This window comes from Gasterosteus aculeatus, chromosome X (assembly GCF_964276395.1).
Source record: "Gasterosteus aculeatus chromosome X, fGasAcu3.hap1.1, whole genome shotgun sequence".
Lineage (NCBI taxonomy): Eukaryota > Metazoa > Chordata > Actinopteri > Perciformes > Gasterosteidae > Gasterosteus > Gasterosteus aculeatus.
In genome coordinates, this window is record NC_135698.1 from 12,955,184 (window position 1) to 12,971,427 (window position 16,244).

The 16,244-nt window shown below is 46.4% G+C and overlaps 2 protein-coding genes across 2 annotated transcripts; one reads left to right on the top strand and one right to left on the bottom strand.

The window, feature by feature from the left end:
• The first annotated feature begins 272 nt into the window (after positions 1–272).
• Positions 273–9,320, top strand: LOC120809001 (isocitrate dehydrogenase [NADP], mitochondrial). The gene is made up of 11 exons (XM_040162476.2): positions 273–1,084; positions 4,512–4,603; positions 4,722–4,887; positions 5,005–5,165; positions 5,644–5,787; positions 6,905–7,041; positions 7,168–7,319; positions 7,460–7,572; positions 7,817–7,914; positions 7,994–8,086; positions 8,921–9,320. Exons 1-11 carry the CDS (start codon positions 970–972, stop codon positions 9,003–9,005), a joined length of 1,356 nt encoding a protein of 451 aa, XP_040018410.1. The 5' UTR covers positions 273–969; the 3' UTR covers positions 9,006–9,320.
• Positions 9,321–9,355: 35 nt separating this feature from the next.
• znf710a (zinc finger protein 710a) lies at positions 9,356–15,914 on the bottom strand. The gene is made up of 5 exons (XM_040162477.2): positions 15,778–15,914; positions 12,496–13,977; positions 11,679–11,870; positions 11,407–11,581; positions 9,356–11,014 (listed from the first exon to the last, which is right to left on the bottom strand). The coding sequence occupies exons 1-5, from the start codon at positions 15,820–15,822 to the stop codon at positions 10,845–10,847; spliced, it is 2,064 nt and encodes a 687-aa protein (XP_040018411.2). The 5' UTR covers positions 15,823–15,914; the 3' UTR covers positions 9,356–10,844.
• Between the last annotated feature and the right edge of the window lie 330 nt (positions 15,915–16,244).

A 16,244-nucleotide genomic window follows, 5' to 3' on the forward strand; every position in this document is an offset into this window, starting at 1 on the left:
ATTACATTGTTGCACATTGTGGATCTCTCTATTGTCTGGAGTTTTAACAAAGCTACGTCATGGTATCCACGACAAATGATAGACCCAATAGATTAAATCAAATTAAAATAATTTCTTTACATGTTTTTGCATCCAAACAAACTCAAGTATGATGCATTAATATAACTCACACATTCATGGATAGTTTTTAGTGACTATGAATTGGCTGATTAGAACTTACTTGACATTCAACATGAAATTCAACAAGTCACATGAGTCGTCTGTTGGTAAGCGTTTTAAGGGGATTTCTTCACTTATCTCACATTTCAAGTTGACAGAACAGGTTGCTGTAAATGTCTTTTATAGCTAAGGGCCCTTCCGAGAGTCCAAGATCAATGTCATCAGGTGTCATCACCTGACAACAGACATTTCATCTACTGCTGTTTGATTTTCCTATCCTGTTTTAAGCTTATGAGACCTGGAACTTTATGCAAGTGTAATTAAAGTCTCCAGACGGCCTTTTTAAATGTGCACAACAATATCCATAGTACACTTACACTTTTGAATAAAATATCCTCAAACATATTGCAATCAATGTGCCACATCACCGGCCGATACAGAGTGTTGCTATTTGAGTTGTGGGGGGGAATCACGAAACCACTTTAACTTTAGCAGCGATGGCAGATGGTGACCTTCCGTGTAGGTCACGAGAAGCTCAGGGTTCACTCTGCCCCGGATCGTTGTCTAGACGGAGGACAAGGTGCAGAACGTGCGATTTAATCATTCTTTGATCGCTCCCTCCTCTGTGCCGCTGTGACGTCAGCACCAGCGTGTCCCGCCGCCGGGGAGAAGAAGGGCGGTGCTCCCTCCGCCGCGCACTATATCGCGGAGACACTCGAAGCCCTTCGCTCTCTCTCTGCCCGGAGTGTCGTCGAGCTCGTCCTCGTCCTTCCAAAAAGTGAACAGAAAAAAAAGCAAACCAGGGGAAACATGGCTGGATATCTGAAAGTCCTCAGCTCACTTTCGAGGTCCGCCGCTGCCTTTTCCAGGACCCCCGCGGTGCTCGCGCCGGCTTCAAATTGCCAGACCTCGCAACAAAGAAACTGTGAGTGGAGCGAGAGGGAGATCCGCCGAGGGTCTTTGTCCCAACGGCGCCAACGTGTTAGAAATCAAACGCGATGTGTTTTGATATAGATGACGTTGGCTAATGTGACCGTGACGACAACAGCAACCCGCCGGCCGTTGGTTTTCGACACCGGGAGGCTACGCGGCTAACGTTAGCTCGGGCGGTAGTAAGTTGGTAGTAACGGGGTCCTTAGCCGGGGATGCTCAGCGCGCGACCCGGTGGCCATACGCGTTTCACTGGCGGTGGTTTCTCGCCGTGCGGAGTTTACTAAACGTCGAGGGAGAGAGGGAGGGAGAGATGGAGATAAGGGGCCGAGAAAGAGACGCGAGGAGCCCGGGGGATAAGCCGTCTTTTGTCCCCCGCTCGCAAAGTTTAAGGGACGGTCGTTAACTCGTTCATTCACACAAATGAACGAGGCAGTCAAAAGACACGGTGACCCGCTTATGAAACGAACACAGCCGGTCGAGAAAGACATCTCTAAAATACAAAAAAGAGAGAATGTTGCGTAAACTGGCAGCGGGTGGATAAAAGCAATGTTCCGCTTTCTTTTTTAGCTGTGCGGACATTTTAATTTTTCGTGGCAGGGGATCCGTCGTACGGTCGTTGCCACTCAAAAGCAGGTCAGGTCAGTCGTCCACAACGCGCTGACATTTGTGTGACACTTGGTTGAACAAACCAAGGTCATTCGCCGCATACGAGGCTCCGCCGCGCAGAGCAATGGCTGCTCCGAGCGTCTCACGCACGAGCGGCTCGTCTTCCCCGTAGCGGAGAGGCGCGCATCGCACCACGTCGGGTCCATCATGGCTGTAACACCCCGTTTCGGCTTGTTACTTCTATGTCGGCGCTAATCGTTGTTACACTTTCTAATCTGTCCACACCAGATGTTCAACCACAAACCGTTGTTTTTTTTGTTTGTTTTTGGTCAGCGATTTGGAGAAGGACTCGCGGGCTCTGCAGACCCCACATTTTACACATCGAGGATTAGTTATTTTTGTTTTAGATCAATAGTACTTGTAGTAGAACCCATACTGGGACCACCAGCGAGTGTTTGCAGAGCAGGGTCAGGTGAAGGGCGGGTTGCCCCCCCCCCCCCCCGAGGTGTGATTGAATCAAGCGGTCATGAGAGCTTTACTCTCAGTGGTGATCGATAGCCGTGTACCACCTCCACACGTAAAGTCCTTAACTTCTACGCATGCGTACAATGGGGGTAACGTCTGTTCATATGCATGCGTGGCATTGTGATTTAAGAATGACAGTTTGTGTTGCAGTCAGTAGTTGTCTTTGCAGACAGCTGTTCACTGGTTGTTGTGGCCTCTACATTTCACAGCGCTCATAAATATGGACAACGTGCTGTTTCTGCAGTAGTGAGATTCATAAACCTTTTGACCCGGTTTAGTCTGTTCCGGTTTAAGGGTTAATTCATTGACCTTCTTACAAACGTCTGGTTTGCAGCTTGGTTTTACCTGCTCAATGTTTTTTCTTGGAATGGGATTAAAATGCGGGTATTTGAGGCTCGCCTCCTTCTGTTAAATCTTATCCAGAGAAGCTGCAAAGACTTGAGGTTATTGCTGTCCACCTGTCCAGGTTTTGTTAGACATTCTTTGGCCGCTTGCCCTATTTGGAAAATAATGTTGAGGACACAGTTGCGATCTCATCATCCAAACTCCGGGTTGACCTTTCACGTTAGTTGTAAACACTTTGTTACAGGCTATTTACAGGCTGCTTAACACTTAAAGTTGACACTAAATGCTTGGAGAGATTGTTAGTCTTGGGCTTTTCCTCTGATATTTTCCGGTTCCAAATCAGTTTCACGCTATGTTTACGCCATTTTGTTTTGCCGTCGTTGCAGTCAAAAGATCATCCATCAATACTTTGATGATGTGAATGTCACACTTCTGTGGAAAACTGAAATATCATATTTCTTTTAAGCGAGTAGCCGGATATGGGATAGACCATCAGTGCGTTCACAGAATATGTAGACAGTGAGATCTTTGATATATAATTATCAATATTTAGACTGTAATGAGTTAGAAAAGTGACATCACTGTAATCCAAAACACGGGAAAATACCATATGAAGGGCAAAATCTCGATTTTAAAATGTGTTTTCTCATTCCGATATGAATAAAAGATCAATATACTAGCCGGCCGGAGAGACAGCTCTTATCTGCATGGTAAATCGAAGTGAGCTGTGCAGGAATGTTCTACCATTTGATGGTTAGCTGCATTTTTCAGCTATCAACTGGCCTCGTCTAAAGCTACCGGTGGGGAGAGAACCAAATAGTGCCGGCTTATCTCACGCATGTGGGAATGATGTGGCAGGCAGCACCCACATGACTATTCATCCCCCCCTCAGCTCCTAGCTTGTAATGCAAACACAAGTTACATAACCTACTCAGCTGCCTCCTGCACTCCCCCCTGCAATCCCCTCCCCCCTGCACTCCCCCTGCACTCCCCTCCCCCCTGCAATCCCCTCCCCCCTCCTGCACGGTGATAGCTGAGCTCTGCTGTAGCAGATTTTAGTTGGAAGAGTCGACATTGATGCCGATGAATAACTATCGCTGCAGCCAGGATGCACTGCGTCAGGAACTTCACTGTTCCAAAAGCAGATGGAGAATGGCCGCGTATATTTTTAAACGACCGAAATCGAGTGCAACTTCTTATCCCGTTTATTTATCCTTGTTTATTTCGATCAGCTTGCGCCGTGCTTTTGAGTGACTTAATTGTAATACAGCAGTTACAAACGTCTATTCAGTGAGGTTATTTTCAGCGCTTGGTGGTCACTGTGTGCCGAGGTCGGCGAGGCTCATGTGTCCCGTCGGGGACATGGGGGGGGGTCTGCGCAGACGCTGTTTTGACAGGTGTTGCCATGGCGTCGTAATCCTAACTAGGTCAAAGTTCCCCACAAATCCAAGTAGATGTTTAATATCTTATTAACTTTAATATGAGGAAACGTTGGTTGTGTGGCTCGTCCCCCAGGCTCCTCACGTTTACTTGCATTATTCTGAGAAGGCTTTGGGTTCGCAGTGGGGGATCATTAACTGGGCTGGAAAAATCCAAGTCACTTGATCCTCTGCACCTCCCCCTGAACTTTTCTATTCACTCAAATGTTCCTGTTTTTTTTTGATGGGTTGCACCAGTCCTTGTGCAACCCAAGTTTTTATGGCCAAATACTGTCACCTGGGCTCTGGGTTTCGGCCATTCAGATTTGCAATGCTAATTCCTGGAGCACCGATTTGAGCAGGCTAATGGTTTTCTCTGTACTCTTCAGGTAGTAAAACAGGATTTTTAGTTCTCCAGTCCAGTTTCCCTCTGTTTGATGTCAAGCAGTCTTTGACCCTTAAATAGATACACCTTGTTGTTTACATACAAATCTTGACTTTCTTGTACCCGTGTGTGATTGACAGATGCCGACAAGCGCATCAAAGTGGCCCAGCCGGTGGTGGAGATGGACGGAGACGAGATGACCAGGATCATCTGGGAGTTCATCAAAGAGAAGGTGACTAGTTGGCGTCCAGAGGGCAAACACAGTAACAGTGGTGTGAGCCTTGTGTGACTGAAAACTGGACTGACCAATGTTTTCTAAACTGAAGTGTACATGCTTTGGTGTCTTTCAGCTCATTCTGAACAATGTTGCTGTTGAGCTGAAGTATTATGACCTGGGTCTGCCGTATCGTGACCAGACTGATGACCAGGTTACCATCGACTCCGCGCTAGCCACCTTGAAGTACAACGTGGCAGTTAAATGTGCCACCATCACACCCGACGAGGAACGAGTGACAGGTCCGTAACAAGAGTCCAGACGTTATATCGGCGTGGAGCAACATGTCCACTGATGAACTACAAGAAATTGTACAGAGACGCCAAAGTTATGCGACAAGTGTCATCGTGTCTCTTTAGAGTTCAGCCTGAAGAAGATGTGGAAGAGCCCCAACGGTACCATCAGAAACATCCTGGGCGGCACCGTCTTCCGCGAGCCAATCATCTGCAAGAACATTCCCAAGCTTGTCTCAGGCTGGACGCAGCCCATCACCATCGGCAGACACGCCTTCGGTGATCAGGTGATTCCATGTAGAATTCCCACAGGAAGTGTGTGGACATTGACCAGCCTAAATGTCCCGCCCTCCACGCGTCCACTATTCAATTATGAATGTTCACTGCAAAGCGCCTCAGAAATGTTTATGCATAGAAATACACAGAAATCAAGGCGCTAGTTCCTGTGCATGCATCACGCAGCATGACGAGTGTCACCACAATATGCCATTTTAGGTCAATCAGACTGATACCTCATCTTTTCCAATCGAATAAACCACAAATGAATAAGCTTGTGTTGGCTGCTGCAATTTTACACACAACATCTCTATGCAAACTAAAATCGTACTTTATATATGAACAGTATCGGAAGATATGACCACAACTATATTCTGCATTTCTAATTTGCAATTGATGTTTTCTACTTACAGGCCCAATCCAGATTCAGAATCAACATATACATATTGACATTTAACGTTAATAAAATGTACTGTGCTTGCTCTACAGTACAGAGCAACAGACTTTGTTGTGGACCGGCCCGGAAAATTCAAGATGATCTTCTCACCCACCGATGGGAGCGCAGCCAAGGAGTGGGAGGTCTATGACTTCCCTGCTGGTGGCTGTGGGATGGGCATGTACAATACCGACGAGGTACGGGAGTGATTCAAAGATGCCTTATTGACTAATTCATTCTAATCTGATGGTTACCCTCTGAATACTGTCTAATCAACCCAGTGGGTCCTTGAAACTCGGCCCCAAGCCAGTCTGTTCCCAGGTCAATCCTAAAATAACGGGGCAGAAACAAGTAGATTTCCTTCAAACGGGCAGAACCTGTGGTTATTTTACCAGATGTTTCCCAAACAGGAGTTCTCGGTGTATTTGATCTGGCCTATTTTTGAACAAAGATTTGGTTTGCTAAGGAATAATTATGGCAGCGAGTCAATTTATGCAAGACAAAAAACATGTTGTCTAAAACTACCATGTTCACCATAATAAGGATCCGGTAATGGTGCAGCTTATTGATGAGTCTGTAACAGCTTTTCCTGAACAACAAAGGAAATCTACGGCGCAGAGAAATAAGAAATATCAGGCTTTGCCTTCACAGATGCTTGTTGATGGCATCAGTGTTGTTTTTGGTCTTTTCAAGGGGATTTGTTGACAATAAGGAATGACTAAGATCATTTTCTCATTTATACACAACATTTCTATCTGTGTGTCACAAATATCATCACGGACGATTGTTTCCTAAAAGACTCTCTGGATAAAAGAGAACAAATGGTCCTGCATACCCAACTAAGATTTTTGTCAGATTGAGACATTGTAGGTAAAAGCTTCAGTAAATGTGTGTTCTTCTAAATATAATTGAATCACTTCAACGATATATATATATATATATATATATACTAAATATTATAAACTTGCTTAATTCTTGCCAGCAGTCCCAAACGCTACCTATTTAGGATTGTTATTATTATTCTTTTCTTTCAGTTGAGTTACGTTAGAAAAAACTGCTGCTACATTCTGCCCCAGGCCTATTTATTATTTATTTTTTTGTTGACACAGAAGTCACTTCAGCGGACTGACCTCTTTTCAACCTGCTTCGCTACAGTTTTGTTTGCCGACAACAGAACGGGTCTGTTTGCTTTAACAACACCAGAGGTCATAGTAGATGACTTTCAACTTGTCAAGGGGAAGGTTGTTAGCTCCTGTACTACTGATAAAATGCTTCAGCAGTGGTGAACTGTTTGTATCCCCCCCCCCCCAACAGTCTATCACAGGCTTTGCCCACAGCTGCTTCCAGTACGCTATCGGCAAGAAGTGGCCCCTGTACATGAGCACAAAGAACACCATTCTTAAAGCCTATGATGGCAGATTTAAAGACATCTTCCAGGATATCTTCGAAAAGTGAGTGTCTTCTGTCTTTCTATCTTCACGACGTACAAATATACACATTGAAGAGTTTTTGTTAAATTACTTTTCCGTGGCATGAGAGCAAGAAGTAGTTGAACACGTTGTCTCTACTTCCTACAGGCACTACAAGCCCGATTTTGACAAGCTGAAGATCTGGTATGAGCACAGGCTCATCGATGACATGGTTGCCCAAGTGCTCAAGTCTTCTGGAGCCTTTGTGTGGGCTTGCAAGAACTACGACGGCGATGTTCAGTCCGACATCCTCGCACAAGGTTAGACACCCGGACGCCAAAACACAACTCCCGCTTCTTCGGAAATGTTGTCGCAAAAATAATGGACCGTATTTGCATTTAAGATGCCGGCTAGTTTTGTGATTAGAGCTGCTTTAAGGATTTGTGTTTCCTGCTTTTAGGTTTTGGCTCTCTGGGATTGATGACTTCAGTTCTCGTGTGCCCCGACGGCAAGACTATCGAGGCTGAAGCCGCCCACGGCACCGTGACCAGGCACTATCGCGAGCACCAGAAGGTGACTAAACATCTTATTGAAAATCATTTACACTGAGCGAGGAAATAGAAAATGTGTGAAGGAAAATGATGGTCCACTCAAACCGATTGTAATCGGTGGGGTTATACTGCCATCATGTGGGGGACATTGAGAATGACAGGCGTTCTTAGACGCCTAAACAAAGTATGCTTCACTTTCACGTTTATTAAAAAGAACATTGGAAAGAATTTAAAAACGGTAACATTATCCCCAATTCTGCTTTCAGGGAAGGTCGACCAGCACCAACCCCATTGCCAGTATTTTTGCATGGACGAGAGGCCTGGAGCATCGTGGCAAACTTGACGGCAACCCAGACCTTATCAAGTAAGATCTGTTGTTTTTGTAGGAAACGTAGAAAACGGATAAATCGTGCATTATCCTAAATATATTTGTTAATCTGCAGGTTCTCCCAGACTCTGGAGAGGGTGTGTGTCGAGACGGTCGAGAGTGGTACGATGACCAAGGACCTTGCAGGCTGCATTCATGGCCTGACCAAGTAAGTTCATTTTATGTAGAAGGAATTGGGCAGAGATGGATCAACAGCTACGTTAAATGTATCACAGCGATAATGATGGTGCACTTGTTATCGCCATTATTAGACGTACATACTTTTTGCTGTCAGTAGTAGTTTGGACTATCGGATTTGTGATTCCAATATGTATGTCTGAACTATAACAAACCTGCAATATGTCTTGGAGGCACTACATGGTTACATCAAGGTATAAGGAAGGGTTCTGCCCCAAAGGGCCACTAAAACATATTTTTTTAGCCATAAAACATGTAATAAAAGCAATTTCTATGTCATGATTCATGCATGTCTGTATCAGCCATATAAGTACATTTTTCAAGATAAAAACACACAAGATACTATTCAATCACACAAAATCAAGTTGCAGGCTAATTCATTTTCTTAAAGGGAACCATTTTAGCAACATTGAATCTAGTTTGAGGGACAGAGGTCTTTCATTGTTTTATTCAACCTTTACTTGTTGGTTGACTTTTCCTTTCATGTTTTATCCATGAGGAATCGGGACTCGCACATCTGCCCATAACTGCCTGTTATTCTTTTCACTAAGGAAACAAGTCTTAGAAAACTAGAGACAAGCTTAAATCCAGGAGGAGAACTTCCACGTCATACTTTGTTAAAAACTGCTCATGTCAAGCATCTCGCCTACTCCAACTTAGGGGATAATAATGACCTGGATCTGGAAAATGATGATGCTGGTATCAACAGCCTTAATGATAAGAAGGGGAACTGAATGTATTGCTGCAGTATTCTCTAGTATGGTAAGTACGGTACTGAATGTTCTCATCTGTCTTGTCTTCTCAGTGTCAAGCTGAACGAGCACTACGTCAATACCACAGACTTCCTTGACGCCATCAAGACAAATCTGGATAAAGCCCTCGGCAAGTAAACGACTTGAAGAATATAGTTAGCCAGGAGATGGAAATGTCACTCATCTGTTTTTGTACCTCATTTTTAACTTAAAAGGTCAATAAATCCACTTGCAGTTTGTCTGAAGGAAGCGCAAAGTACTGTAATAGGATTATTATGTAGTATTACTAAATAGTTGAGAGCTGTGCTTCCACCTCATGTCTTTCCGACTATCTGTCCGGCTATTGCAAGGTTTTATTTTTGTAATGTGAAGTACTGTAATAATGAGTCAATACTATGTAATGCCTTGAGTAGGACTGTCAAACATATTTGCCAATAAATCTTGCTCGTCTCACTATTTGTATTTTTTTGTTAAACAACGGTCAGCCATTTTAAAGGTAAATAAATTTATTATTTTACAGTCTGGTACACAACATTGTACGTACATTTCTATCCACATTATCTCCACACTAATGTCTAATACAGAAATCCATTTAAGATGAAAATGTTTCCCTTTTTGAATTATCACCTAGACAGTGATGGAATAAACACAAAAGCTAAAAAACTCACAAAATTGAGCGTTTTTATTTTAAATGCGCTATATCAACATCGCAAATGGATACCTTGTTTTGCAGGTTACAACTTTGAAAAGCTAAGCACTGGGAAACTGAATACATTGAGCATTTCCAAAATCATTTTCCACAAGGTCCGTGGCCCTGTCACATGTTGGGAGGTTGTCGTTCATCACTTGAGACCAGTGTACAGCTTGATGGATGACACGCTCTTGCAGACACACTGGGGCACTTAATATTTGTGTCTTGAGGGTTTTTTTGGGACACTTCTTGTTGAGATTCACCCTTTTTTTTAAGCAGAACTACAATATGATTGCGCTGTTTGGATTTCCTTTGTAAAATGCTGCAGTCTTTGTTTGGTGAAGGCCAGACGGAGGGAGAAGAGTCGGTCCTCTGTGGTAATCTTTAGAGGGGATCTGCAGATGGGTGGGAGGGGAACCTGAATCTAATTTCATGAGGTCTGCGATTGGGGCCCCGAGAAATCTAATGTCCCAGCTCAACACAACAGCAAGGAAAAGAGACCTCCAGTCCCCCGTAGCTGCAGGATATGATCCAATTCTTTGGTAAAGGGGTGCTACCATTAAAAAGGGTATTTTGATTGGCGTCTTAAAACATTCCACAGAAACAATTACATTCATAGACTAGAGATCAATACAGGGTGATGCTTGTTAATGAAATACCCCAAAAGTAGACTCGGTGATACATTCTGTACAATAATATACAATTAAACACAGATCGCTGATCCAATCCAATGGAATGTAACTCATCTCTTGTAGACCTCAAATTGATTTCATCACAGTAAAAATCAATTGATCATTGACCTCTGCAGCTTGATGAGCTTTGCCATGTGAAATGACTTCTTCCGGGCTTCAACCCATCACATTAGTTTATGCCAGCAGTAAGAGCATTTCAACAGCATCATGTCGTAAAATATGTTGCTTTTCAAATTCGGCTTAGATGATGTTCCTGCTTTTGAGCCAAGGACCACATTTATGTATTTGTGTGGATGTGTTTATTAATTTTACCTAGATGCACACCTTTTAGACGGTCCACTTTTCTCAAATGCAATATATTCAGTACATTTGCTGTGTTTTAAGAGATGAAAAATATGCAATATGGTAAAAAGTATATATTTCCAAATTTCGTAGCATTACGAGTGATTCCAGTGCATATGAATGTGCGGTTTGCTGGGTTTCTTCACACACTTAAAGAACAACCCAAGCACTATGCTTTTTAAAGCAAAGAAAAAAACCAATCCTGTTTTCATTGGTTTACACTTATATTCAACCTGGGATCATTTCGATAATTCATGCAGTACTGAAGCGCCCTGTGCTCTTCCCATAGGTGCTGTAATACTCCATTTGAGATAGTTTAGCAATGTCCGGCGTGTTGTTGTTGTTAGCTCGGTTTTCTCGCTCGCTGAATTCAAAGCTCTCCTCTTCGTAGTCCTCCTGGCCCTCTGCGTCTTTGGGGGGTTCTGACGAAGAAAAAGAAAAAGAAATACACAAAAAATCATTCCCCTCTGTCCTCCACAACTCGCTCACACACATGTCGCCTCCTCCCAATGCCTCCGTATCAGCCTCTACTGACAGAGACAAGCGTGTCTAATCCAGGCACTGCTATATTTACTAATCACACATGGAGGGACTGACGGAGAAACATCAGAACACTCGGCCACTCCATTTCAGTACATGCCGAGTCAAAGTGCATTAGGAGCAGACTGAGACTGACAATAAAGCGACGTGAAGCCCCCACGGAGAAAGTCCCGCCAGGAAATTTGCCACACATAACTCGTCGTCAAGTATCAAAGAGTTCCATCTAGTTGAAAGCAGCGAGTGTAATTCACTGGGGATCGACGGAGGCGCTCACCGTGTCCGTCTATGGAGGTGTCCATGATGCCGTGCTTGACCTTCATGTGTCGGCTGAGGTTGCCCTTCAGGTTGAACTTGCTGGTGCAGTACGGGCACTTGAAGGGCTTGCTGCCGGCGTGGAGGTGCATGTGGCCGAGGAGGTTATACATTCTGTTAAATGACTTTCCGCACACCTGGGAGACCCAAAAAAAATAAAATAAAGTCAGCGCAACCTTCCCGGGCTCAAGCGCAGCGGGGACCCGGTGATCCTCGAGGCGCCGCTTCACTCACCTTGCATTTGAAAGGCTTGACGGGCAGATGGACAATCATGTGCGTTTTGAGCGTCTGCTTCTGCACAAACGTCTTGAAACAGACGTGGCACTGGAACGGCCTCACGCTGGCATGGATCAACATGTGTCTCTTCAGGTTGGCAGACAGCGTGAACTCTCTGGCACACACGTCACACTTGAATTCTTTCATGCCCTGTAGGAACAAAGAGTGTTAATTCATTTGGCTTAATGTGCGATTTAGAGGAACATAAATAATGAGTTGAGAAAACAAATAAGGGGCATTTTTGCATTCTGGCTTTTGATCCAGCACTTGGAGATTACATTAGTCTGCCACTTAAGTGTTGAAAGACTGAGTGGAAAAAGACAAACAATGGGGGGATTCAACATTTATTTGACTTTAATTTTAATACTTAACAAAAGCAAATGCCATGAAAGGGAATATTTTTTCCTATAGAATAAAACCGATTATATAATGAAACGGAGAGAAAGACCGGGGTGATTCATCAGACACAAAGGGAAGTAGCTCTGCGAATGACACACAAAACACATGCAAGTGGGGGGTTGAGCCAAACAAAAAAACTCAAGGCCTTTGAAGGCTGTGTTTACAAAGCAACTGGTTTTGGAGGAAAAAGCTGTGGTGCTCGTGTGGAACGTATAACCTCCCATTTTCCTCCTGAGGATTCATTTGTGAGGAATCCGAAAGAGAAGCTAAAATATTCCCCTCAATCACTCATGTGTCAACATCCTGATAATGGCATTCTAAATAATGAGCTGGGCTGGATCGGTACCTTAAGGGCGAGGGTGTGTGCTGCCGGTACCTTGTGGGTGAGGGCGTGCTGTCGGAGGTGGTGGATCTGGACGAACTCCATGCCGCACTCGGGGCAGACGTAAGGCCGCACGTTCTGATGCTTCATCAAGTGGTTTTGCAGCTGGCTGCGGTAGGCGAAGGACTTGTTGCACTCCGTGCACTGGTAAGTGGTCGGGCCCTGGTGGCTGGCCAGGTGGCGCTTCAGGTGCGCGTAGGTCGGGAACTCCAGGCCGCACTGCGTGCAGACGTGGCACTGGCCGCTCTCGTGCTTGTTCTCGTGGGTCCTCAGCTCGCTGGGGTAGGCGAATCCGCGGCCGCAGAAGCGGCAGCTGTACGGCTTGACGTCCGAGTGCTGCAGCATGTGCCTCTTCAGGTGGCTGGTCTGCGTGAAGGCCTTCTCGCAGACCGTACACTTGTGAGGTCTGGTTCCCTGGTGGGTGAGCAGGTGGGTTTGGAGGTGGCTCGGCTGCTTGAAGAGCTTTCCGCAGTGCAGACATTCGTGGGGCTTAATTCCGTTGTGGCCCAGGATGTGAGTGACGAGGTTGTATTTGGACGTGTAGGACTTTTCACACATGCGGCACTTCCAGCGTTTAAGACCCTCCCCCACATCGACGCAGTAGGACTCGTCGATCTGCACGTTGATGTCCAGCCGGTCGATCTGCATTCGCCGGGCGAGACCCTCCGGGTCCGACCACAGCATGGCCTGGCCGTTCTCCTCATACTCCCCTGGCAGGGCCATGTCGGTGGACTCGTAGGGCCCCTCGTTGGACTCATAAAAGCGGCTCTCCAGAGGACTGCCAGCGTCCCCGCCGGTCTTGAGGTTTAGCGCCTCTTCCAATTCCTCCTCTTCCACCACTATGTTGTCCCCTTTCTTCTGTCCTTCTTTGCCGGTGTAGTCTTCTCCCTCCTCTCCTGGCTGTCCGTCTGCCGGCGGCCCCGGTGTCTCTCTCACACACGAGAGACAGTCTCCGCAGGCTCGCTCCTCTTTCAGAGACCCCACTTGGGAGACGGGATCCGCGGACTTGGGACTCCGCCGGGTGTTCGTGTGAATGCAGGAAGAAGGGGTATCAGACTCGAGCCGTTCACCTTTAACCTGAGCCTGTGGACTTGCTACTCTGTGTGCGTGACCCTCCGCGCTCCTGGGCCTCTTGGTCCTCCCGCGGGGGCCGGGCCTCCTTCTCTCGCTGCAGTGGGGCTGGGGCTCCGTCTCGCCAGCGGGCTCAGCCAGGTAGTCCCCGTTGGCCCCTATTAGCTGATCTGCGTACTCATACTCCATTGATTCAGGTGGAGGAGGCGCACACTCCCTGGGCTCCCCGGTGTAAAAGCCATTAGGAGCAATGGTGGCCCCAAAGATTTCATTCTGGGAGATGAGGCCCAGAACGGCGGCCTGAGCCAGAGACAGCACCACCACGGGCTCCGTCTGCGTGCCCACGTCCATGTGGTCCTCGGTCATCTTGGGGTACGTCCGCACCAAACGGCTGCCCTCCTCCTCCTGCAAGAAATATCACAGGGAAAAAGAATTTTGAAGAGAAAACACGTCTCTGCGGGTTTTCTCTCGGACTCTGTTCTTACGAAGCCGGCCTTACACAATGTTTTCCTCACACAACCCTAATTTCCCCATCGTAGCTTCACAATATTGGTAACCTTACGTAAAAAGATTTCGCTTTCAAGAATCAACGCTGCAAGCAGAAGAAACACAATCTTCCTCTCCTAGAACTCCAATGCAGTATTAAGACAGTGCTTTTCATGCTGCTACATTCATACTGTTCCTTGCTTCTTTGCTCACACACAACATTCGATCGGGGGGGGGGGGGGAGACGGAGGGGGGGGGGGGGTATGGGCGATCTGAGTTAGCACCCCTTTTCCTTCCTTGACGGGCTTTGGAATAATAAAGAACACAACAAGGGATGCAGGTCCAGCCAGGAAGTAGACTTCCGAGGACTGTCCACAGCGCTTCCTGCGGGGTCCCGGGGCGGCCTGGCTGACCAGAGTCGGACTCATCTCTGGTGCTCTGCGTCCTATTCGCTCACTTCAACAAGATGATACACGCCAGAAGGCCGTCTCATATCCATAACGGACATTTGCTAGAGCTTCAAGCTCATTCTGTATTCCACACCGATACGATATAAGACTCGCCAGCAGAACCGTGCGGTTTGGTGTTTTGTGTTTCGGAGCCACACGCGTTCACCGCGACGCCTGTAAAAGCGGATCGGTGAAGCTGTGACAAATAAATCGTGTGTGTACAAACAAACCGGCTGTCCACGGTCAAGAAGAAGCAAAAGGTTTGAGGTTATTTCTCAGCATGAAGTCGCAGTGGTGGCAGAACGTATAGAGAGACGCTCTCTGACCCCGACTTTCACTCAAAAGCAAGAGCTGCTTCTTCTCTTCACACAATGCTGAGAGAAAAGACTGGATAGAGAAAGAAAGGGGAGATAGAGCCAGAATAAAGGTGTGTGTGTGTGTGTGTTGGGAGAGGGGAGTAGACCTGGATGCCCTGATAACCACGTCATTTATAATTACTGCTTTTAAAGTAGTCAGACAGAGACAGACTGTGTGTTTGTGAGAAAGAAAAAGGAAAGAGACTGGATGTGTATTTGAAAGCATGTGTGTGTGTGTGTGAGAATAAAGAGAAGGAAGGAGGTATGGAGGGAAGGAGAAAGAGCTGTGGGCGGGGGAGGAGTGGAGGGAGGGAGACAGAGAGAGAGAAATGAGATGGAGGGGCTGAAAGATAAAGAAAGAGGGGAGGGGAGGGAGAGATTGAGTGAGCATGTGAGAGGAGGGAAGAGAGAAAGGAAAAAGAGGGAGGGGGTGTGCGATGAGGGGGGAGGAGGAGGGGGGGGTGGAGAGAGACAGAAAGACAGTGAGTGAGTGAGTGTGAGAGAGAGAGGGGAAGAAGGTGAGGGAGGGAAGGAGGGGGGAGGTGGAGAAAGGAGAAAAAGCACAGCAAAATGAAAGGCTGACAAAATGAAAGAGAAAAAGACAAATGACAAGCGGAAAGAGAAGGTGGGCTAGTAATTGCCAGACTACGTCCTTTCACATTTAAAGTTGTGTCTGAGAGACACCTAAGAACAAACAATCAGCGCGGAAAAAACGTGCGGCGGACGTAGAAACACAACTCCTGTCTCTTTTTTTATGAAAAGACGTTCCCACTGCGGCACTCACGTGAATGTAAAAAGTAACCCGGCTTCCCCTCACGTACAAACAAGAGCGTAAATACCTCACTAAGTAACCGGCAAACAGCAACCCCCCCCAGCAAAACACATCTTCCTCCATCTGGAGGCTACCAACTCACCACATTGGTCCTGGAGTGATGTTTGAGGTGTTTCAGGGATCTCATCCTTCAGGAGAAATGAGTCGAGTAAAAAAATCCACCTCCTATTTATATCTGTGGGAGAGTGGGGCGGTCCCACGGCTCATCCTCCTCCTACTGTTGCTGTTATCAGAACTGACTGTGCCTTGCCCCCCCCTCCTCCTCCTCCCCCCCTCCCCTCTCAGCCCTCCGCCCCACACACACACACACACACACACACACACACACACACAGACAGAAAGAGACACACACAGCATCACCCCATTTCTTTCTCTTCCTCCCACCCTCTCCTTCCCATCTCACTTCTCTTTCTTTCCTCTTTTCTCTTACAAACACACACACACACACACACACACACACACACACACACACACACACACACACACACACACACACACACACACACACACACACATATCTTATCTCCCTTTCTCACCACATACAATACA